We start from the raw sequence: 25,517 nt of genomic DNA on the forward strand, positions 1-25,517 counted from the left end.
CACCGTCTCCATCGCTCTCCTTTTAGCAAGCAACAATAATGTGTCTTCCATGATTTCTTTCTTTTATGTGTGTTCAATTTTTTTACTACTTTTTTTTCACCATGTATAAAATTAACTGTGAGTTGTCATAATGACTTATTGTTGTTTTTGTTCCCTTAAGTCACTAGGTGTTGGAAAATCGGAATACTTTGGCCTAACAGAAGACAATCTCAATGAACTGTTTATCACCATAAATAGTTGCAATAACTTGCAGTCTGGGACCACCTCACAGCAACCCAGCCCATATGTGGCCTATACGTTTTTACACTTTACTGACCACTACACCCCTATTGTTACAAGCAGCAATAATCCTCAGTTTGAAGACCACAAATGCTTCCCAGTGCCAATGAATGCTGAACTGGACCAATATCTCAAATCTGAGTCCCTCATTTTATATGTTTTTGATGATGAGGAAATGAGTGATGCCTACATTGGTAAAGCCAGAGTGCCGCTCATCTCTCTTGCTCATGATAAATGCATATCAGGTATGGCTATACTCAGTTATAAAAATTAAGTAATGACATTCATTACTAACAATGAGCACTGATTTGTACTTATCTAGATTTTGTATGTGCCATTTCTGTATAAACTAAACATGTAATAAGGCTGATTACTTGCTTATAGCCTTTTAAAGGATAATTACGCCTTTGCCTATGACCTCCATGTATAGAGTCCCTTGTTTATGACTGGCCACTTTCACTGCATCCCAATCTCCAACATTATCGGAGTAGTGCTAATTGCTTTTTATTGTTCTCTATTTAAGTCCTATGGCGTCTGTATGATGGAGCAGAAGAGGGTTGGCCATAAAATCTGTGAAAGCAATAAAGGGGGCAGTAAAATCACTAAATGTGTACCACAGAGTAATGAAATACTTGCTGATGAGACCAATGTAGTCCCACTTCTCCAAACTACAAACTGATACGTTTATTTAACACAGTGTGTGGTTCAGCGCACTACAATTATCATAACCAGCTGTTCATTGGTACTGTGTCTTCTGCCTGTCTGCTATCTGTGGGACTACAGTAGTATAATAAGCTAGTTTTTCATTACTCTCGGGAACGCATTTAGTATTTTTAAATTAAGCAGCTGAACAAAGATTTTTTACTACAAAATGGAGAAAATTGAATGTATAATTAAAATGATATGTTATCTTACCTTTTCTTTGATATTTCTTAAAGGTACATTTCAGCTCACAGATTTTAAGGGCATGCAAAGAGGTACTATTAAGGTCAGTCTAAAGTGGAAGTCCACATATCTGCCACCAAAAGATTCCATTTTAACTGAACCACTGGTGGATGAGCTGCCAAAAGAAGTACCAATACCTATCCGTTTACTAAAAGATGAAGAAGTACAGGCTCCAAAGCAGACAACCTTAGAGCCTGCTCCTGTTGTAAGTATTATTTCTGTAACTTAATATAGCAAGTTTCCTACTGTGTAACAAGTCAATTAATAAGAATGCACATGCATTTACAGTACATGTTAGATTTTAGATACGGTTTGTAAATACTATGTTAAACTCCCAGTATATGTTTCCATTTGGACAAACCAAGTTGGTAGTTTCGGGCTCAATTGGTTGCAGATAATGAATTGGGACTGCTGGAAAATCTGTCGATAACAATATAAGTGATCTTGTGTTTAGGTAGCTTTTCTTTCTATTTTATTAATTTGTAGTTGCGGAACATCTCTGCGTTCTTTTTCCCAGAAGTATAAAACTGGGAAGCCAACTACTTATCACCATGTCATTCATCCGAGGGAATGGTGTCCACCCGGAGGTGTTTTCCGAGATTGTTGACAGGTGGGATCAGCCGGAGGTCAACATGATGGCCTCTTGGCTGAAACCACACAGTGGACAGGTATTGTGCCAGAACCAAGGACATGCAGGCATCCTTAGTGGATGCCATGACAGTCCCTTTGACTTACCAGCTTTGATATATCTTATGTCTGATTCCTATATTGCCTTGGGTATTGAAAAAGATCAAGAGGGAAGGAGTGCCAGTAATTCTGCTGGCACCATACTGTCCAAGAGGATCCTGGTACGCCGATCTTTTAGGCATGTCGATAGAACCCCCTGAGAACTTCCTCTCTTCTGAGCCATGTCCCATTTTTCCATCAGGATCAGGAGTCCTGATCCTTTGCAAGAAAGGTCTCTAGGAAAAAGTCATCCAAACAATGATTAGGGCCAGGAAACCAGCGTCTTCCAAAAATTATCACCGGATTTGGAAGTCCTTCAGGTGCTACCACCTTTTCTTTCCGTCTAGCTCGTTTTTTTTGTCCGTCCTCCAGGATAGTCTGGACAAGAAGGGCCTGAGATTGACTTCTATTAAGGTTCAGGTCTCTGCCTTGTTTGCCTTTTTTCAAAGACAACTGACTGTGTTGCCTGAGGTTCATATCATTCTTCAGGGGGTTCTTCATGTCCAACTAACTTTTGTTCCACTGGTAGCGCCATGGGACCTGAATTTGGTACTTTCAGCCTTGCTGAAGTTGCCTTTCAAATCCTTTGACTCTGTCACCTTAAAGATTCTGACCTGGAAGGTTTCCTTTTTATTCGCCATATCATCTGCAAGATGTGTTTCTGAGTTGGCAGCTCTGTCCTGCAAGTCGCCCTTTCTTGTTTTTAAGGAGGGCAGAGCTATTTTTCAACCCAAGGTGGTGTTAAGATTTTCATATCAATCAGGATATTGTTATACCTGCGTTGCCCCATAATTTACAATCTCGCAGTCAGGATTCACTTCTTTTGCTGGATGTGGTTCTGCTTTCTGGATCTATGTGAAACGCATGGCCTCCTTATGTAAGACTGATAGTCTTCTAGTGTTATACCACGCTCAAAAGCGTGAATGGCTGACAGCGAAACACTGTTGCCAGATGGTTAGAGACTACCATACTTCAGACTAATCTATTAGAGGGATCTCCTGTTCCAGATAGGATTACGGCTCATTCCAAAAGGTCGGTCAGCACCTCATGGGAGGCCAGAATGGAGCCTTGTTTGAGCAAGTGTGTTGGGCAGCTACCTGGTTTTCCATCCACAAATTTGCCAAATTCTATCATTTCAACATCTTTGTTCTGAAGAGGCTAGCTTTGGCTGAAAAGTATTGCGCGCAGCACGATCTGAAGGTACTCTCCCATAGGGGCAGCTTTTGGGTGTCCCCCAAATGGCTGTGCAAGAAAAAAGAGGATTTTTGTACTCACCGTAAAATTCATTTCTCTTAACCCATTTGGTGGACACTGTGCATGTTTCTTGTTTGATTGTGGCTTTTAGTCCTATCCTTAGGGCTCTTTAGTTAATTAAACTAATTCTCTTCTGTCCAGGGGGCATAGAGGGGAAGGTGCAGGCAAGTCAAGTTGTTAAATTTTGTGCCTTACTCCCAGCACAGTGCCGTCTATACACCATGGTAAACAGTGTCCTTCAAATGGGTTAAGAGAAACTGATTTTATGGCGGGTACAGAAACCCTCTTTTATCAACATCCAGTCATACTATCAGTTGATTCACTTCAATAAATGCTTTCTGATTAATAAAGCATCTTGTTTGTGTGCTGTTTTGCTGTTTTTAGACTACAACTCCTACAAACCTGATCAAAACATAAATGCAGGTACACCAGGCATCTGAAAGAAAGAACAAATTGTTTCTGCAATGTAATGGACTTCGGTGTTTAAATAGTTAGTGTTTGGAACTCATAAAATGTTAGTCAGGGGAGCATATCACATCTGTCCTCCACATTGTGCTGACTGTCACAACTCTCACTTCCAAAATATTTGTAAGCCAACACAATTTAATGTGGCAATTGTAGTCACACCCGAAATATAAATTTCTAACAGATTGACACAGAACATCACTTATAATAAAAATCAGCTGGTTTCTGAATATAATTGTCAATACACTGGGATGCGCAGTAATGTGCCCAGAAGGTGTTTGGATTGAAAACCGTTACTCACCTAAGCATATAATCGGTTAAGTGTTTCTTCAAAGAAGAGAATGTATAATCCTATAGTGTGTGTAATTACCCAAGTGGAAACACATGAATAATTATTCTATGCAAATAGTGACCATCTTTCAGCTTAAGCGGCAAAACCTGGGCAGTTATGAACACATTAAGATGCCCATACACTATGCTAATTGTAGCATGTTGGGGCCAAAATGACCACCGGTCAGCATCTGCCTGCGATCATATTCCAGTCAGGTTAAATGATCATTTATTTAAGCTCATTTGGCTGAACTGAGAGTCAAATCTAAACTTATATAGTGGTTAGTTGTATCACATTCTTAATGTAACTTTGTTCTTACCCCAGTCTAGGGCCTAACCCTGATACCATACTTGAATGGCTTTGTCCATCTTCAGTTGACTTTTATTTAATGATTTCTACTTGCTCATTTCCAGCTTTTACAAAACATATTGTTTTATCATTCTAACTTCCATGTGTGCTTATAAGACATGTTTTTTTTTTATCATCTAGCAGAGTTGTTATTTTTGTTGCTCTATTTCATGCTAATACCAAGCACTCATTTTGATGTTTTCCATTTCATGTTGTTCAGTATATGGCACTGTGTTATAGTTGTTTGTGAATATTATTTAATTTTTCCTCATTCAAAATTGCAACACAGCAATTCAGACTTCTCTTAATATTAAGTAATAGTTTAGGAAAACAAGGTTGCATATAAATTCTCTGCATACGTTTGTCCCCAATTGTGCATTGGTGGTTTGAAACCACTTTTACTCATAAACAGTGGTTTTATCTAGTCTAGTTTAGTCTGATTGTAATTCATGTTGAGTTATAATACCATGCGACATGACTAATAGATCAAAATATAGCAACATTCTCAGTATTGTTTATTTTTCAGGCACCAATGCCAAAGCCAAGGGCACGAAAATCTACAGCGGACAAGAAAGTCTCATTTGTCGATACTAATATTAAAATGCTGGTAAGCACTGTTCATTTGCTTTATATTAATACATTGCAAATTCTATGCACTCCCAGGGCAATATATAAAAATGCCAAAAAGCAGTTATAGTCATAAAGGCTGGGTGACTTGGGACCCAGCCTCTCATGGGCTACTTAAGTCACTATCATACCAACAGAGGCTAGTGACACTTTGGATTTTCTGGTGAGATGATTTACTGTTCACATCTATTTGTAATACTGGAAAAATATATAGTTTTGGAGACATGTAGAAGAGGTTTCTTATGGCATTGAATGTTTTTATTTCCACATGACTTGCAAATGTGTAATTGGCCTCTTAGCAAAGGTGACAATTTTATTCAAAGTCATAGTAATTGTACTATTGTCTCAATTCACTGGTGTAGAAATGGAAACCAATTATACATTAAAATATATATGGGGTAATGCACCTATGAAGGGGAAACATAAGCTTTGTAGATATCACTGAGGAGTTCAGTAGCCACATAAACACGTTGGGCCTCAGGCCATGTGCTTTTTTTTTTTACAAGATAGAGAACTGTGAGGTGACTTAAGAGGTGCATTACTCCTTATTTTATGTGAGAAACAGTTTTCTAAGAAAGAAATTAAACATTTTAATTAGCATTTTATGAAATGTATATTTTGGTACTTTTGTTTTAAAAAGCATAATTTAATTTACAAGAGAAAAATAAGTTGTCAGGCTGTCACATAGCTGTGTCTTGTGAGAGGTTTCGGTGGTAGTATGCTGCAAGGGCGAGGAGCTAGGGCGGGGTTGATGCTGGATGTATTCTAGCTTTAAGTATTTTTCAACAGAGTTCAACTGGGAAATATATGATTTTTCTTACTCTGACATGGATTAGTTGTGCCCTGAAGTGGCCACCTTAGTGACAGATTTATTTTTGTCTTAAATGGATAATGATTTCACAATTAAGGATATCAGTCACATATGTTTTATTATTATTATTATTATTGTTTTTATTTATTTTTTCATTGCTTTGTAAGGCACCACAGTGGTCCGCAGTGCCAGACAGTGGGGAAACAGGGCATATGTAAAATTGACATACAAAGTAGACAAAATAAAGCAGACATGAAAACAAAAGGGTCGAGGGGGTCCTTCTTATGAGAGTATATATATTCTAGTGGGGAAAGGGCATAGCTTAGACAAGAGATGCAAGTGTGGCTCAAAGTAAATGTTGGGACAGTTGTGTGGGTGTACAAGTGTGAGTAGTATAGGTGGGAGTAAGGCAGTCTCTAGTAAAGAGGTGGGCTTTTGGAGTGAATGTGTAAAGATGTGAAACTGGGTGACAGACAGATTGGGTGTGGTAGGGAATTCCATAAGTATTTAATGGAAACGGGAGAAGTCTTGTAGGTGGGAGTGAGAAGTGGTTATCCAGAAGGCTGTGAGGCGTAGGTCAAAGATAGGTCTAGGAGGTCAAGATGGAAAGCATTTCGAGATTGATACATATGAATGGGTGGGGTTACTGATGGCTTTGCAGGTGAAATGAGTCATTTGAATTGGATTCGGGAGTATATAGGGAGTCTGTGTAGAGATTTTCAAAGTGGTGTGTCACGTAGTGGAGTGGCAAAAAGACTAAGATCAGTCTTGCAGCAGCCTTTTGGATGAATTGAAGCAGTGTGAGGAGACTGCCAGGTAGGAAGAGGTTAAAGTAGTCAATGCACGAGATGAGAGAATTGATGAGTGTTTTTGTTGCATTGAAGAAAATGCAATATTTTGAGGGCTGGGAAAAGAGACTGGATGTGAGGAGTAAAGTAAAAGGTATAGCCATGGTGTGAGCCAAAGAAATTGTGGGATTATTGACGGTGAGGAAGATTTGAGTTGAGGTGGAGACTCTGGGTTTAGGATAGTTAAGATTTGGGTTTGTTGGGACATCATTGTGGAGATAGCAGAGAGACTGTTGATCACATGACTTAGTAGAGAATGGGAGAGGTCAAGGGAGGAGAGATACATTTGGTTGTCATCAGGGTAGTGCTGGTATTGGAGGCCAAATGAGCAAATAGTTCTACCAAGAAAAGAGGTGTACAGTGAGAAAAGAAGAGGGCTGAGAACATAGCCATGTGGGATCCCACCAGTTACTGGGATAGTGGAAGTGGACGGGGGAATGTACCAGAGGTAGAAACACTAAAGGAACAGTAATAATTAGGAAAGAGTTCTGTCACAAAGGCCAGTGGAGTAAGAAGAGGGAGATCAACGATGTTGAAAGCAGTAGAAAGGTCAAGGAGCATGAGTATGGATAAATATCCATTAGGCTTTGCTGTAAGTAGACTATTGTTCACTTTAGTCAAGGCAGTCTTAGTGGAATGTTGGTGGAAGCTCAATTGCAGAGAGTTGATAATATAGAGGTGGTTGTACACAAGTTGCTCAAGTAGCTTGGAGGCAAAGTAGAGGAGAAAAATAGGATTGTAGTTGTAGAGGGAGGCAAAATAAGGTTTCTTTAGGATTGGTGAGAAGTAGGGTTGCTTGGGCAACCAGCAAAGGGCAGTTTTTTAAGTTGGAAGCATACATTTATAATGAAAGAAGTCGGCACTGGAGCAAGATTTCCTCCATTAGTAGTGCAGGAGCAATTTTGCAGGCAGCAGGTCTGCCTGATGTGCAGTGGTTGAGGTTTGATTTGCCAGAGACTGTATGAGTTGGCTGAAGCTACACAATCTGTTGAGGTTGAAGTGTGTGTTGTTGTAGAAAGAGGCAGCCAGATTCAGGGCATGACTGGGTAGTTAGGCTTTTAGCATTTAACCCAGGTAATAGCTTTTTAGCTTTTTTGTCATTTGGTTCTGTATAGCCTACTTGTTTTTTTTTTTTTTTTTTATAAATTAGCTGCTTATATACAACCTTACATACTCCGCTTCTCTTTTGCTGGGTTTAATATATTAGTCAATTTTAATTACATAGAGGCGCCAGGGGGCTGACTCATTCTTAGTTTTTTTTTTGTTTTTTTTTAATGGTTTTGTCATTTGAGGGTGTGGCACTTTAACGTGGTGGGTGAAACAGGCAAATCTGCTGTTTCATCTCGCACCTCCTTGGTCTGCTCAAAGAAAAAATTTTTTTATTAAGTTAAGAAAAATATACATTAAACTGAAAAAATAGGTGTAAAAGTTCATTAAAATAACCTAAAAACTGAAAAGTACTAATTTTTTAAAAAAAATAAAAGTGTAATAATTAATAATTTTTTGAAAGTTCCCCCTTTAAAAAAATCCTTTAGTGGTGCATGTATTTAAACTTTATTTTTTATTTTTTTAAGGGGGGGGGGGGGGGTGGTTGTGCCTGACCTCAGTCAGCTCTCAAAGTGGTGAAAAGTAGCATGTTATTTATTTATTTTTTAAAACCAAAAGCGTTTGCGCCCCACTCTATTTAGTCTTAACCCTAGTGCTGGCAGGCTATTGCTGTGTGTGTTAAAATCTTTAACATTTTTTGCATAGGGTTCCCCCTATTTTAATTGAACCAGCACTAGGCAAACCAGCCGGGGTGATAGGCACTATAGCAGGGGGGGGGGGGAACGCAGTTTGGGTCCCACAGCCATAATGACTAAACACCCACAGACTGTAAGGCGACCTCAGGGAGGACAGAAACCTCCCGTGGAGCAGAAGGGCTCGATTCCCTAGGGAGTGTGGTCCGTTGAAAAATGTAAGCGGGCCACCCCCCTAAGGACACCCAGCCCAGTGCCGATAGCACTAGGGCTCTTCCTACTACCCCTGGGCTGTGGGTAGTAGGGTAATAAATGGGGATTTTGTATAAACAAAAAACAAAAAAAAAACTATTTTGATTTGTGGAACTACATGTCCCAGCCAGCCATATTGGCCTAAATAGTGTGGACATGCTGCTACTTGTCTAACTACAAGCAGCAGCGTACCCATGGCACCCCATGCATGTTGGCACTTGTAGAACCACAAGTGCCAGCATGCTCTTACACCCACGGCTGGCTGTGATCTGTAGTTCCACAAAGCAAAATGTTAAATAAAAGAACAACACCCTCATTCCAACCACAAATCTTTATTAAAAATACCAAACACCAATAAATACAGTAAACGCCCTCATGTACACCATAGATCTTTATTAAAAACAAAAAAAACCAAAATACTCATCATGGACGAAATCCTCAGTTTTCTGATGCTTTACCTACACACACTCATTTACGCAAAGTCCCAACAAATATTTTTACCGTCCGGCTTGCCCACTGTCCCACAAATATTTGTACCTTCCAAATGTCCATGCTTGGCCAGTGTTCAAGAAATGTTTGTAAATGGAAAAAATTTTTCCTGCTTGTAAAATCTTTAAATCTGCTGTCCGGGGGGGGGGGGGCATTGTTACTTGCAGTGCTGGGGCCCAATCTCCTTTGCAGTGCTGGGGCCCTTCTTGATTGCAGTGTAGGGGCCCAATCTCCTTTGCAGTGCTGGGGCCCTTCTTGATTGCAGTGTAGGGGCCCAATCTCCTTTGCAGTGGGCCCTTCTTGATTGCATTAATTTGCATACATTTTTTATACTAAAATGACTGCCTTAACCACTCCACATTTCAAACTCGCTAGGACCAATAATAGAGCGCGAGGGGGTGGATGCAATGTTAACAATTGAATTGAGCGTGTTTTTTTTTTTTAAAACGAGCGCTCGAACAGGAAAAAAGGAGCGCGGGTTTTTGTTTTTTTTCGAGCACAGGATTTTCACCCGTTTCGCTAACAATTGAATATGCCCCATATTGTCTATTAAAATATATATATTTTTTGGGGGAGTAAGAGTACTTTATAGCTGTTTTTATTTCAGATTATATAGGAGAGAGGCATAGTTTTAGAGAAAGTTAGTGGATCGGGTCAATAGCATTTAGGTGTGGATTTGAGGGGAGCATGAGGTAATGTGAGGCTAAAGGGAAGGGAGGCTGCAGTTGAAGGGTGGGAAAGCCAAATTGGAGACATTATAGATGGACATAAAGTCCAACGAGTAAGACAAAAGGAGGAATGAAGTGACAGAAGTTTTCCAGAGACCGTGGTATTGTGAATGGGAATGTTGAAATCATCTAGTAAAAGAATAGTTCTGTCAAAGGATAGGGAATAAGTGAGTCAAGCAGAAAAGTTGTCGCAGAATTGGGAAACAGGATATGGGGGCTGATAAATGACAGAAACTTGAAGGTGAAGCAGACAGATGCTGTGTACTTCAAACATAGAAAGAAGAGGGAAGGTCCCAGGGATATATCTCTGAAGGTGCAGGCTGGAGAAAGTTGGGCACCTACTCCGCCATCTTTTCTGTCTGAGTCTGGGAGTGTGACTGAGGGAGTGTCTTGCATAGAATAGAGCTTCTGGGGACGTAATGTAAGAAGAGGTACATTTATGTAATAGCAAGGAGGTTGAGTGATTTTGAAATTATTTGCCTATAAGACTATATTTTACTCTACTCATGTACTATATCCATTACATATACCAGCTTGTCATACAATAACATAAAATATATGTGGCATGTTGTTTTTGAAGGAGTCATTTTAACAGTTCAATGCAACGCATTCTTTTTGTGTGATTTCAGAATCCAGTTGACCAGAAAGTTGATGACGAAACTGCAAACACTGTGAAGAATCCTGTGACCATCTTAAATATTTCTGGGGTATATCTTGTATAATGTTTTGTGTACAATATTCATTTAACACCCTAGTGATCTCAGTTGTGTTACTTCAGAAATATGTAAGTCTCTATAGTAATATAATATTACCTTTTTCAAGCACGTTCCAGGTGTTGTATATTTCTAGTTATTGTACATGCGATATGTGCCATTTGAAATCTGTAACCTCTGCATCTATGTTTAATCTTCACCTTCCTTTCTATCAGCTCATTTCAATATTTTGCCCAACAAACTGAAATATTGAATTTTTGATTCGTTAATTGTGCCTATATTATGTCTAAGGTTCAGCAAGTAGTAAATGCCCATAAGCAAAGTAAAAATACGTACACAGTCCACAAGTAGACTGTTTTGACATGTTGAGCTTTAGATAATGTTGTGACATCCATCTGGAAGTAGCAGAAACGTTAGTTACACAAAGTAGTACAGAATGGAGTGGTCAGGGTAGGAGATGTAGATTTGGGTGTCGTCAACGTAGAGGTGGTACTGAAGGCCTAATGAGCGAATTATTTCCCGAAGAGATAGAGGTGTACAGTGAGAAAAGCAGTGAGCCGATAACATAATATTGTGGGACCCCAACAGATAGTGAGAGTGGAGGTGAGGATGTGCCAGAGGTAGAGTCAATAAAGAAGTCGTTCGATAGGTAGAAAAATAAACCAGGAAAGAACTGAGTCTCAAAGGCCAATGGAGTGATGTGTGTGCAGAAGAAGAGGATGATCAACAGTGTAGAAAGTAGCAGAGGTCCAGAAGTATGAGTATGTAGAATTGACCCGTAGACTTTTGTGAATATACTCGAGAAGGGAGTGAGAGGAGAAAAAGTGAGATGGGGAATTGTTCACAAGTCGCTCAAGTAGTATGGAAGCAACGGAGAATAGAGAAATAGGGTGGTATTGAAGAGAGAATCTGGGTCGAAAGATGGTTTCTTTAGGATTGGTGAGATGAACGTGTGTTTAAAGGAGGATGGAAATGTGCTATTGGAGAGACACAGGTTTAGGTCAGCATGTAGTGGGGAGAGGAAGCAGAGAAGAAATAGGGTCATGAGAGCAGATTGTAGGATGAGATGAGTGCAGAGACTGAATGAACTGAGGGTTGATTGGGGAATGTAGAAGAAGGTGGGTCTGGAGTGAGAAAATATTTTGTTGAATGGTGTTGATTTTGTCTTTTGAAGTAGGTGGTAAATTTTGAACTGTGGGAGTGTAAGGGGAAAGAGGTGCAGGTGGGCACAGAAGTTAGTTGAAGGTGGCAAAAAGGATATATGACACGGGAGTGCTTTAAAGATTTTATGGAACTATTTTGATTCACTTTATTATATATGTTACATGTGTCTATGGGTAATTTCCTGAAGCTGCATTGTCTATTTTTCTATTTCAGTGAAAATGAGAAGTGGATCGGATCAAGAGTATTTGGGTGTCGCTTTGTGAATGTGGATTTGGGTAAAAGAGGGAGTAGAGTAAGGTAAAATGATGCTGAAGAAAAGGAGGTTATGGTTGGAGAGTGGGAAAGCCATGTTAGAGAAGATAGATATGAAGAAATAACAGGAGACGATAGGGTCAAGGGAGTGTCCATCACAGTGAATGGGAGATAAAGCCCATTGGGAGAGACCAAAGGAGAAAATAAATGAAAGACATTTAGTGACAGTGGGATTGTCATTAGGGAATGTTGAAATCTCCTACTGTGAAAGTAGGCAGGTCAAAGGATAGGAGATAAGTGATAAAGGCAGTAAAGTTGTTAAGAAATTGGGAAACTGGACCAAGGGGGGAGTGGTGTCAAGTGACCACGAAATGAAGGTGGAAAGGATATAGACAGACAGACATTGAAAATTCAATGAAAGAGATTGAGAGGTAGTGTTCTAGGAGTGTGACTGGTAAGGTTCAGTGTGGAGAAAGTAGAATGTCTACTTCATTGGTTTTGGGAGTGTGGCTGAGGGAAATTCTGCAGGGGATGCAGTGTCAGAGGAGGTAAGCCAGGTTTCTGTAATAGCAAGTTGATGGATTTTGAAATGAATAGATCATGGATGGATGCATATTTGTCACAAAGGATTTCTCATTCCAAAGTGCACAGGAAAAGGGGGAGGAATGATAGTGTAGGTATGTGGATAAGGTTAGAGGGATTGGAAGTACGACGCAAATGGAAAGTTTTGGAGTGGAACGAGTGCTTTTTGGTGTGAAGTCTGTTTTTTCTTATGTAGGGCAGTGAGTGTGGTAGGTGCATGTACACTTGTGTTAGGGCTGTCATGTGACCCACTTTTCTCAAGACAGTTCCCTTTATTGCCACATAAATTTTTTTGATTCAGAATGCTTTTTTTGAATGGATAACCTATTGGTTGAAGAATAGACAGCAGAGAGTTGTAGTAAATGGAGTGTATTGAAAAAGGAGATATGTTACCATTGCAGTACCATAATGATTTTTTTCTTGACTCACTGCTCTTCAGTAACTTTATTGGTGTCTGTACTAGTGGTATTTAAGTGCAAATCTGCCCTTTTGCAGATGACAAAAATATACAACAGGGTAGACATATTTGGTAGCAGAAACAAGATGATTGTAGATCTAGATAGACAATTAATGATTTAGAGTGTGGAAACTAGAGTTTAATGCAAAAAAATGCTGACTCATGCACTTGGGTTTCTAAAAAAAACCAAAAGCTGAACATCGTATTAATGGCACTAAAATATACAGTCATGGCCAAAAATTTTGATAATGACACACACATTATTTTTCACAAAGTCTGCTGCCTTAGTTTTTATGATGGCAATTTGCATATACTCCAAAATGTCATGAAGAGTGATCAGATGAATTGCAATTCATTTCAAAATCCCCACTTTATCCCAAAAACAACATTGCATTTCAGCCCTGCCACAAAAGAACCAGCTGACATCAGGTCAGTGATTCTCTCGTTAACACAGGTGAGAGTGTTGACGAGGACAAGGCTGGAGAGCACTGTCATGCTGATTGAGTTTTGATAACAGACTGGAAGCTTTAAAAGGAGGGCGATGCTTGAAATCATTGTTCTTCCACTGTTAACCATGGTTATCTGCAAGGAAACACGTACAGTCATCATTGCTTTGCACAAAAAGGGCTTCACAGGCAATGATATTGCTGCTAGTAAGATTGCACCTAAATCAACCATTTATCGGCTCATCAAGAACTTTAAGGAGAGAGGTTCAATAGTTGTGAAGCAGGCTTCAGGGCTCCCAAGAACGTCCAGCAAGACGTCAAGACCATCTCCTAAAGTTGATTCAGCTGCGGGATCGGGGCACCACCAGTGCAGAGTTTGCTCAGGAATGGCAGCAGGCAGGCGAGGCGAACACTTTTGGAGGATGCCCTGATGTCAAGATGGTCAGCAAAGAAGCCACTTCTCTCCAGAAAAGACATCAGGGACAGACTGATAATCTGCAAAAGGTACAGGGATTGGACTGCTGAGGACTGGGGTAAAGTCATTTTCTCTGATGAATCTCCTTTCAGATTGTTTGGGGCATCTGGAAAAATGCTTGTCCGGAGAAGGAAAGGTGAGCGCTACCATCAGTCCTGTGTCATGCCAACAGTAAAGCATCCTGAGACCATTCTCAAGGGAGTGGGCTCACTCACAATGAACACAGCCTAAGAACACAGCCGTGAATAAAGAATGGTACCAAAGAATCCTCCAAGAGCAACTTGTCCCAACCATTCAAGAACAGTTTGGTGACGAACAACGCCTTTTCCAGCATGAGTGATCACTTTTGCCTTATGGCAAGGTGCTCAGAGTGGCTTGGGGATCAAAACATCAAAATGTTGGTCCATGGCCAGGAACCTCCCCAGACCTTAATCCCATTGAGAACTTGCGGTCAATCCTCAAGAGGCAGGTGGACAAACAAAAACCCCATAAATTCTGACAAACTCCAAGCATTGATTAGGCAAGAATGGACCACCATCCATCAGTATGTGGCCCAGAAGTTGATTGACAGCATGCCAGGGCGAATTGCAGAGGTCTTCAAAAAGAAGGGTCAACACTGCAAAGATTGACTCTTTGCATAAGCTTAATGTAATTGTCAATTAAAGCCTTTGACACTTATGAAATCCTTGTAATTTTACTTCAGTATACCATAGCAACATCTGACAAAAAACTCTAAAATCACTGAAGCAGTAAACTTTGTGAAAATCAATACTTGTGTCATTCTCAAAACTTTTGGCCATGACTGTAAACTACCGAGGAGGAAATGGATCTTTGAATCACTATTTCAAGAGACTTACAGGTAAAAAACAAACAAATTGGTAAAGCAGTGGGGAAGGGCAGTTGGGTGCTAGTTTACATAGGGAGAGGAATTAGTAGCAGAAGGTCAGAGGTGATAATGTCACTCTATATGTCATTGATTCAGCCCAAACAGGAATACTGTATTCATTCTGGAGGCCATATATACATAGAACATAAATTAAATATTGTGCAAAGAAGGGCAACTAAAATTGTGTAGTATAAATCACAAAACCAGGAAAGTCTAAAGGATCTAAACATCTATAGCTTGTATCCGAAAAAGGATAGGGGATATGATAGAAAGTTTCAAACATATCAAGGGTTTTAGCAAGGTACAGGAGGAACGCTTCAGAAAGAGGAAGAGAAGTATTAGAACAAGAGGTCATACACTAAAACTGGAGGGTGGTAGACTTAGGGGAAATTTATAGAATTACTTTACCACAATGGTAGTGAATAGGAGGGGTAGCATCTCAACGGTGGTAGAGTCTAAAATAATAAGATAATTTAAACATGTGGGATAGACATGAGACTATCCTAAATCTGAAAACAACCTACGGATCAATTGGGATGGGCTGAATGTATCTGCTAACAATTTCTGTGTGTTTATTTTGCAAAAATGCAGACTCTTGATGCACTCCAATCAATAGGATAAGTGGGATTAAGTTCTAATAATTTTTCTACTTTATTGTCAACGAAGAGGAATGGGCACTTGCTCTGAGCCTCAAGGTCTTAAATTACTTTATAGTCCAGCACTATTTTGGGCTGATTCACCCAGAGTGAAATGTGAAAAATAGAATCCATACTGCTTTCATGGTCTTGCACCTCCGCTGGATTGCATTTGTTAAGACTTAATTTCTCTGATTGCCCTAAATGGCATTGATACTTAGAAACGCAAAATAGGGCCTTAAAAGGTCAATAACACAATCGGAACAGAATTATGACTATAATATAACATGTACACCTGATAAAATAAGAAGCCTTGTACCTTACTGTGAATGTATGAATCACTTTTGTCACAGCATATTAATGAAAATTGAAATGGACTATTTTACTATATTAACATAGAAAAATCCCACTCTTGAATGTGGTTGACTTTTTAATCAAATACCTCATAATAGTGCTTTGCTGAAAGGCTTGAATTTGATAAACTACTTCTGTATCGTAACCTTTTTAAACATTAGTCTTTACTAGAAAATGCACATATTAGTTTTATTAAATGTGATGATTGTCAAACACCAATGATTATTTAGTAATGCTGTTTTGCTCCATATACACTCTTTATTTTCTGCTTGTCAAGAATATGACTAAGCCAGTTTATCTTAGCACAAACTGCAGGTGAACCTTCCAGGGGTGATTTACTTTTCAGTCTCTATTCATATGAGCAATTTCTTTATTTGTGTCATTTCTCATTGTATAATTCAGCTGTCTGAACAAGCAGATGTATTGTTAATGGGGAAAAAATACAGCTGTTGCTATATATCTCTACAGTTAAGATATTATGTTTTATATGTTTGTATTGTTTGGTCAGTGACCAATTGTAAGTTATATTAGAAAAAGTATTTAAAGCAAATTGGTTTAAAGGTTATGTTAACTGACAGTTCTGGCTTCCATTAAATCTATTAGCTGCAAATGTATATACCTGGCAATACAACTTCTACTTCTGATCTGTAGAAGATACAGCACTGATTGGCTACTTGTAGCGTAATTCTGTTTAGTTTGGCTGCCCTGAGTAGTAGAGTTGGTCATCACTCAATATCTTAAGGATTTTGATGTGTGCGGATTACACATATGGGATCTATTTTCTGGATGTTCGGGACTGACATGGTGTTAAATAAAATGCAGTATTTTACACATACCAAAAATAAATAAAATGTATTCTTTCTTTTCCCACACCTCCTCTGGCATTCCACTCCTTATTAAATTGTTTAGCAATGTCCCTTATACTAATGGTACATATGGTGATCATGTCAGTGTGTATGACAAATTCAGTAAAACTAGTATTAATTACCCTTTTTGTTTCTCTTTATGGTTTTCTGAATTGTCTTGATAGCATAAGAAAGGAATCCCAAAACCGGTCTGCCCCCAAATTTAGGTATTAAGGATTTCTGTGTGCCATTTCATAAAGGGGCCTGCCTTGTACTTGTATAAGTTCACTCATCAAAACTATCTAGCTATCATTTACACTAGCAAACTAAATGTTCCTTTATATTATAAACTGTGAAACAATTCTAGATTTTATTGTTCTTGTTAAATGGTAACAAAAGTGATGTTCCATTTTCAAATATTATGCTGTTCTCTTAAGAATGCAACTGCTAGGTATACTGTTTTTTAGATGTTACCAGCTTCAAACATCAAAGATTGGGGAAATATAGAAATCATCATTCATATTTATTTTTTTCTGTCTCATGTACCTTCATATAGAGAGAAAATGATAAAGATACTGCAGATGATTATCTGAAAGAAGCATTGAAGGAATCTATCCGTGAAAAGGAAGAGAGCTCACAACTTTCTGATGGGCAATATGAAGCCCAAAGCTATGAAACATCAGACGATGAAACAGAAGTAACTGAGGATTTAGAAGCAGAAGGTATAACATAGGGCTTGTGGGTCAGAATGTTATTAAAACACTGCATTATGAATTGATCTTGTAGTTTCTGGAGTTGTAGGTGATGCATAAGATACAAGCAAATTGAGAAGTGCCTCAATCTGCAAATTATAATACAGTCCAATAAGTTTGCGTATCAAAGGAACAACTCATGTGACATTTTCCCGGTTGAAAGTACCGGTGTTGGTGTTAACTTGTCTTTCCACTGCAGATTTGTAAAAGCCGATTTGAGTTTAGTTTCAACAGCTACAGAATGACCTTCTTATACAGAATAGTTCTTACACATTGTCCATAATGCTGCTGTAAAGAGAACAGTAGCAAAGCAGAACATTTCAGTTATCCCTCCTAAAATTTGCAATGGTATAATGCCCTAAATGTGAATCCACCAATCTGTACTGAGCATTTCTGTTACGTAAATGAATATCAAATGCTCTCACTGCACCTCAAGCACTGTCCCACATCCCAGTTAGAAAATGTATATCATTTTTTTTATCATATTTAAGGTTTCATCATAATGCTTTCCCTTGTTTATCACTCATCCTAGTGAAATCCATATTTAGTCTGTGTTTATAACGCTCTCCACTGACTACAAAATAAGTTACAGGGTCATTGTAATAATAGATGAATAAATATGATGTAAGCTAGGTTTTTATAATCTCAATTATTGTAATTTTTGCTCAAATTTACAATTTAATATTTATATATTTAATAATTCCTCTTAATTGAAGTGTGTTTTCTTTCTCCGTATTTCTCCGCATGTTCTACCGTGCTATTATACTTGGTAGAATAACATGGTAAGCATGTTATTTTAGTTGCATAACTAAAATAATAACTGTTTTGTTTTCAGACGCTCCTGACCTCATTTGGACTGTAAATCCATATGTTTTGCACAATGCAGGAGCTTTATTATAAACGTATACTTTCTTGTAAAGTAATATTGTCACTTTAATTGACCCGTTGTTCTATACATGTGACATGAGTCATTGCAATATTGAGAAATAATATATCAAATGGATAGATTAATCAAAATGTTGGAAAATTTGAGATCTGTGGCTCCTGCTTGTGAAAATGAGGGGCGCATTTATTATTAACAGCCCCTCGGTGGCGATAAGTAAGATTTATATTTTTATTTTTCCGCCTCGTTAACCAAAGAAATATCAACGAGATAGGCAGTACGGCCACAATATTTTTTAAATAAACTTTCCCATGCAAATGCAGAACCTGACGAATCTCAAGGCTTATCGCTGATGTTAACACTTTCATGTGTAAGGTGAAATTAAATAAAGGCCCCATCACCAGTGAAAACTCACGGATTTGCTGGCAGTAGGGTTTTTCCACCCTTTAATAAATCTGCTCCTGTGTTATCACATGAGAGTTTGTGCTTGGCTTTTCCATTAATTGCATAGAGTTGTGTAGTGTTGATTACCATACTTGCAAATAGTGCGTCCTGTAGAGTTAAACATGTTACAGTATTAATAACAGAAAAAGTTGTTTACAAAGTACATGTCATACACACCACTGCACATTAAGCAGTTATCTCCCAGACAATCACTATTCATCTTGTATTTACCCCATGTTACAGATGTAAAGTTTATCCAATATTCAATATTTCTTCTTAAAATTAACTATCTTTTGGGCAAGTTTATATATTTCACGAAGTGTGAGCGTTCCATTTAGTGACAGAAGCATGCTCACTGTGTGTCTGAGAAACATTCTGTGACATCATCAAATTGAAGGACGTGCTGGCTTTTAGTACACTAGATCTTAAGATCTTAGCTGTTGATGCGGATATTTTAATCCATATCAACAGCTAATTTAAATAATATTGAAGGTCATTAGTAGGTAGTGCAAGAGAGAGACTTCTACATCTGACTTTATCAAGAATGGTGTGTGTGTTACCATTGTGATGGTTAAATTAATTGTAGATTTGTTATAAACCGAAGTGACAAGTCCATTTTAAGATACTGATTACATAGGTTTTTATTATTTTACAAAATTTTAATATACTGTTTGCTAACAAAGTTTAAATAGGAGTTATCTATTTAAGTATTTTTATGTATTTAGTGGGATCTGCTTCACTTTATAAAGGAAATAACCTGATATGTAATTGTTTCGTTTTAGATCATGACGGAAAACAAACAACTGATGGGAATGAATCCTCGGCAACTGATAGTGATGACTGCATCATACCCATAGGGAAAGAGATTAAACCGGTGAGTGCAATGGATCCATCCACTAGACCTGAGACACTACCATCTTAGCTCTTGTGCAATCTTCATTTTATAGTTCATCCTTGTGTTCCCTTCTTGATAATGTTACCCTATCTTTTGAGGTACCATTTCAGTAACCACTCAGTCAGAGGAAAACAATGTTGCAGTCTGGATATTTAACCGATTTATGTTGAAAGGTAGGGACAAGTCATTTACAGTTCAAGTAGATTTGACTGACTGTCCTATTAGTTATCTAATATCGGTGATCTGGTGGAGATGATTATTTTATCACAAGTAGTGAAGAGGGACAGCTAGGAGCCTATCAGGGCATTTTTATTAGGATCTATGATCTCCTTTTCCTATAACACATAGTCTCTTTGCAAATTCTTTATTTCCTGTGCCTTATCTGTGATCAGGACAGTGACCTATTCATGATACTTATAACAGGAAATATATATATGTCTATTGTAATTGTCATCTTTCTGCTGGTATGATCCTATGTACCTGTTGTGCATTCCCACGCAGGCTCTGTAAGAACAAAATTTACACTCAATAAGTTACAATGCTGCACGTCACGCTGTCAGCCACATGGACCCGCATGTCACATGACCGGCACCATGACATGGGAGCAGCACGATTGAATGCCAACAACTTGTTTGAATTCTTCAGCACCCCCAAAAATTACAGTTCCAGTAATAGACATGGGGTTCTGTCCTAGAGGTGGACTTGGTCTGAATTGGGGCATTTAACTTTCTTCAAACTGCTTTCTGGTCTCAAAAACAAAAGGTTTCTTTTGTTCCTTATCAGACCTCAAAACCATATGTTTTGGGTTTTTTTTGCTTTTGTTTTTTTTCTGTTTTTTTTTTTAAAGAAATCTGACTTTCATTTCTTACACTTTGCATTCTCTCTTGAAGTAAACTATACCGAGATAAGTGACCAGATTGAAAAATCTGCTAACACACAATTGCCAATTGTAAATAAACCTTTATTTTAGGCAAAACTCTCAGTCATGTCTGAAGAACACATACAGATAACCTTAAATTAACTTCCCTTTTAACCTTAAATTAACTCTCATCTCTATTTTTATTTCCTGCTGGGATACAATTATAAAATTGAGCCTCTCTTTTATATGAGTGTCACATAAAGTTTAGTGACACCGAACCAGTGGAAGCACATGGCATACCGATTACGGTACTCTCCATCACATAATCATTGTGAGAAGTATACTGAGCATGTAAAGAGTTCCCAGGATAATGACTTATCTTCCCTTTTCTCCCACATCCACAAAAACCTTGGAGGCATGTTAATTACTAGGAAGAACAGGGGGTAGCTGCTGAGTGCTATGCACTAGACAATGGTTTATGAATTTTTCATTCATTTCAATACATAGGAATGAATGCATAATCTGCTGATTAAAAGAATGTTCACAACTTGAAATAATTGTATTCCTCCAAAGACATTGTAAGCCTCTTTTGTAATATTATTAAGCAGTAATCTCACTTTTAAACCTAATTGTGGCTTAAACATGCTTCACACATGTACATACAAGGTTGTTCTCTTTTTTTCTTTCTGTTTGGTGCACAAGCATATATCTCCTCAAGAGGCGTAAGTTTGAGTTTTGGCAACTGTAGCCCGGTCGGTCTTGCCCCCCTCCATATATACCAAATTGCACTGCATGTGGTTTGTGCGAGCATACATGGTATACTGTTCATGTAAATTAGAAGAAATGTAAACATTTGTTATTTGTTGATGGCTGTTTTATTCCCATCAACCTTTACATACCCTTTTTTTTTAAACCTATCAAAACTTTCCATTTTTTTAGTAGCCTGACTGTTTTGGGCTTTTTACCCATAAATCTACCTTGATAAATTAATGTAATGATGACCACAATTATGTAGTCTAATCACTTGAATGCTAAGTAGTGATTTATGTAGATCTCAATGGATGTTCCTAGGCATGTCTTACTGGATCCTAAATACTACATAATAAAGTTATTTACACCTGACATGGGGTAATTGTATAAGGTTGAATAAATAAAATGTTAATTGAATTCCGTACACCTATAAATTATTCTAATGTTAGTTAGTAGCTTGCATCCACTCCCTTACATCGCTCTGTGATGATTTTACAGATATTGGCAAAAAAAGAGGTACAAGGATCTACATCACTGAAATGTGTGTGTCACTATTATATAAAACAGACTCCTCTAATTGTATTACATCCATGATCACTTTTAATCTATCATGAGTGGAAGCTTCTAAAGTAGAAAATTCCATTCTGATCCTCGCTTCTTTAAACTCTTGACAAATTCATTTCGAAAGGGACATCAGGGTCCCAGTTGAGTTTGTCAGGTTGATTTAAAACCATTTTGTTCATAAAATACTCCTATAATTCTGCCTTGCCATAACAAGCCTTCTCAGCATCATTAAATTTTGAAATACTTGAACTGTTTTAAATATTTATGAGTCTTTTAAAATACTGGAGAGGAAAAATTCATCAAGATAAAGCGGCATTTTTCACTCTAATTATGCCAGATATATGTAACTCTCAGAATAATGACATTTATCTGACGCTTGGGAGTTTAAGGAAATGCATTGTACTCCTCACTGCCGGTCTTTGGATATGTAAGTGTATTTCATTTCCTCTGCATGTAGCAAGGAATTAGAATTTCACTGTAGCACTGACCGAACCTGTATAGTGGGGAAATCTGTTTTCATGCATGCAAATGTTGGTGCATGTCATTAACACGTCGCATATTACTCTCCATCTGATGTGAAGCATGCTAAACATGCTAAACATTATCCTTATTATTGACATTATCCGAACCATATATCTAGAAAATTAAACCTTTTAGTTTGGCTGTTTTTCTGATTTTTTTTTTTTTTTTGGGGGGGATGGGGGGATTCTGATCCAGTGTGCAGGCAGAGTTTTTAAAATAAATGAATATGGTGGAGGACATTTCAACAATAGAGTAATTAAAACACCAGCTGTACCAAACAAGTACAATGTCTTAATTTATATGAATATTATATATATATAATATAAATGTCTAGTGGCGTGTGTTAGTCTGTCTGTGCGTGTGTAAAATAAAAACCAAGCTGCAGCGCCACCTGCTGGGCGGAGTTATACACTGACCTACTAAATTCTTAGTGTTTGTGGGAAAAAAAAAATCAGAAAGGGCTGAAATATGGTATATTAAGATGTTTTTAATTTGTTCATTTAATTTGTTAATTGTTAAAAGTGTTTATAAAGATTTAAAAAAAATATATATATTTCTTGAAGGAGAAGTGACAGTTGGGAGTGGTTGGTGGTTGCCGGGGGTGACAGTGGGGAGTGGTTGGTGGTTGAGGCCTGGGCTATGGCCCAAATGCATGACAAGAACCTTTTTAACACCTTAAGTAGCTTGATTTGACTAGAATGCATGAGTATCATGCACGGGTTAACTTGTGTGTGTGTGTGTGTGTGTGTGTGTATATATATATATATATATATATATATATATATATATATATATATATATATATATATATATATATATATATATATATATCTCTCATTATAAATAAACTGTTTGTGTGTGAATGTGTGAGAGCATGAGCTGCAGAGAGCTTACACATGAAACCTGCACACACTTTCATCAGCCTGTTTTTCAAATTTGAATATGAAAAGCACATTCCAGTCAAAGCGTCACCTTAATGGCATTTGGCAGTCATTTGATTTATTAGGTTTTAAAGTAATAAAATAATAAAAAAAAAAGAAAACCCTTTAAATATTTCATCAAACTATGCTAATCGCAGTAATATTGCCAGCTGAAGGCTTGTACCTGTATGCATAACGACAGAAATATGTGGTTGCCCTAGTAAAATTTCCATGAACCTAGTGAATAATGAAAGAACCTTATTGAAATATTCAGATTTGGGGGGTTTAGGTAATGTGTGTTAGGGTACAAGATGAAAGGAAATGTCTCATTTATAGGAGAGGAGAAGCCTGCACACATCAAATATTCAGTCAGCTTGACAGCTGTGAAAATTGTCATTTTAAATGGATACTCTGTCTTAGTCCATATAATAAAAACATATCCAAATAGATATTCTCAAAGCCTGGTTCCATTGTTATAGTCTAATTCTGCAAACTGTCACAAGTGTGACTGTGTACGAGGCAAATAAATTTAATTTGGAGCTGTTCGTTTTTATTAAATAACAACTTGCTTTTAATTAAATTTTCTGATTAGATATGTCTTACTCCATAAAGTATTATACCCGTTTAGAAATGTTTATAAAGCAGCGATGTATTCGCCTTTTTTCCTTACATGTCTTGCTCATATTCACGCCGTCACACCACTGAGCTTCATTCCTACTATCATATTGATTTTGTTTATTAAATTGCAAGTTGCTTTAAACAGTTTTACACTTGTTCTAACTAAATTACAGTAGTTTTCAGGGGATTCTCATATGCGTTGACACTTTTTATTTTATCAGGCAACAATGCTAAATATAACATTCATAATCAGCTTTAAAGTTACTGTAACAGCAAAGATTTTATTTAATTGATTAGTACCTAGTTTATGTTTATGCTAGTTATAGTTGTGTATTGTCCCTCCTTACCGCCGCATACTTGCCCTTTGCCGTATCCCGTTTCACTTTGTTCTGATGTTGGCGGGGCCTTGATGACACAATTCACATAATCTTGACCCATATTGTAGTGTTGCGCATTGGGGCCGACCCATAATTGCTTGTCTAATCACATTCCCACACTTGTCCCTTGGCCCTCCCCTCTAGAATCCAGAAAGTAGGCAAGTATGCTTTGCAGACTATCATCATCAACATCATCAACATTTATTTATATAGCGCCAGCAAATTCCATAGCGCTTTACAATTGGGACTTTGACTAAACTTATGTTTCTCTATCCTCCTTTGGGGGACATTGGAGTATAGAGTAGGGACAGGGTGAACTGGCACCTTAAACTTCTGTTTACTAAGCCTTAGCTCCTCCCCCTCTATACCCCACTTCCTGTAAGCCTCAGTTTAGTTTAAGTGCCCGGCGAACGGGCTGCGTCTGATTAGCAGCCCACTTCTGTTATTTTTATTCGTAATATGTTTGTTTTTTTATTTTTTTCTCTGTGCTTGACAGCCGCCAGCTCAATGAGCTAAGATGTGGCTGTCAATCACTGCTCCCCTGCACTTGCCATCTGTCGGCTCCGATGTGATGAGTCCGCATCTGCTGACAAGTGCAACGGTCCCCCCCGTGGCCTGCAGGTTTAAATATAAGTACTCCTGCGGATCATATGCTTGCTGGCCGGGGGTCACAGCGCCGTCCGTGAAACGCGGACAGCTGGGCACTGTCTGGAGGGGGGGATCGGAATTGCCCTGGAGGTGTCTCTTTTGCCAGCCCCCTCTACCAACGTTCTGATGCCCTCCTAGGAGTTAGGCACAGTCGCCACAGGCTGTCTCTGTCCTCCTGATCTGACAGCCACAGCACTGCAGACACTGTGTGTGGAGGGATGGCAGAGTCTGTAGAACCAGCTTGGTACAGGGACTTGCATCCTCTGTACAGGGTTTGGTTTCAGTTTCTTCCTCTTTAGAGAGGATGTTGCATTCTGCTGCACCGTCTTCCTCACGTAAGTGTAAGAGGGTAGCGGCACCCCTTCAGGGAAATGAGTCAGATTCTGACTGTTGTTCCCAGGAGGAGAGCGAATTAGTAGTGGATTCTGACATGGATGCTCCTTCGGTGGTGGAGGAGGTTCATTCTGATCGTCACAGAGTTGAGGAGTTAATACAGGCTGTGCATCAGGTACTTAATTTTCCTGAGGAAGAGGTTCTCTATTTGCGCGCCGGGAAAAATAAATCTTTCTCTTTCACCGCTTATTTCCAATTGGAAGATTTGTTGTCTGAGCCTTGGGCTTCCCGGGATAGGAAG

General features: G+C 38.4%; 1 protein-coding gene across 1 annotated transcript in view; it reads left to right on the forward strand.

Annotated features, from left to right (window-relative positions):
* RPGRIP1L (RPGRIP1 like) overlaps nt 1-25,517 on the forward strand; it is a 113,206-nt gene that overhangs the window by 69,609 nt on the left and 18,080 nt on the right. The window contains exons 17-22 of the mRNA XM_075188841.1: nt 161-524; nt 1,218-1,429; nt 4,875-4,955; nt 10,472-10,549; nt 17,208-17,373; nt 19,513-19,604. Of these exons, the coding sequence (XP_075044942.1) occupies nt 161-524; nt 1,218-1,429; nt 4,875-4,955; nt 10,472-10,549; nt 17,208-17,373; nt 19,513-19,604 (993 nt within the window). The remainder of the gene's footprint in view (nt 1-160; nt 525-1,217; nt 1,430-4,874; nt 4,956-10,471; nt 10,550-17,207; nt 17,374-19,512; nt 19,605-25,517) is intronic.

Source organism: Mixophyes fleayi, chromosome 10, assembly GCF_038048845.1.
Source record: "Mixophyes fleayi isolate aMixFle1 chromosome 10, aMixFle1.hap1, whole genome shotgun sequence".
Taxonomy (NCBI): Eukaryota; Metazoa; Chordata; class Amphibia; order Anura; family Limnodynastidae; genus Mixophyes; species Mixophyes fleayi.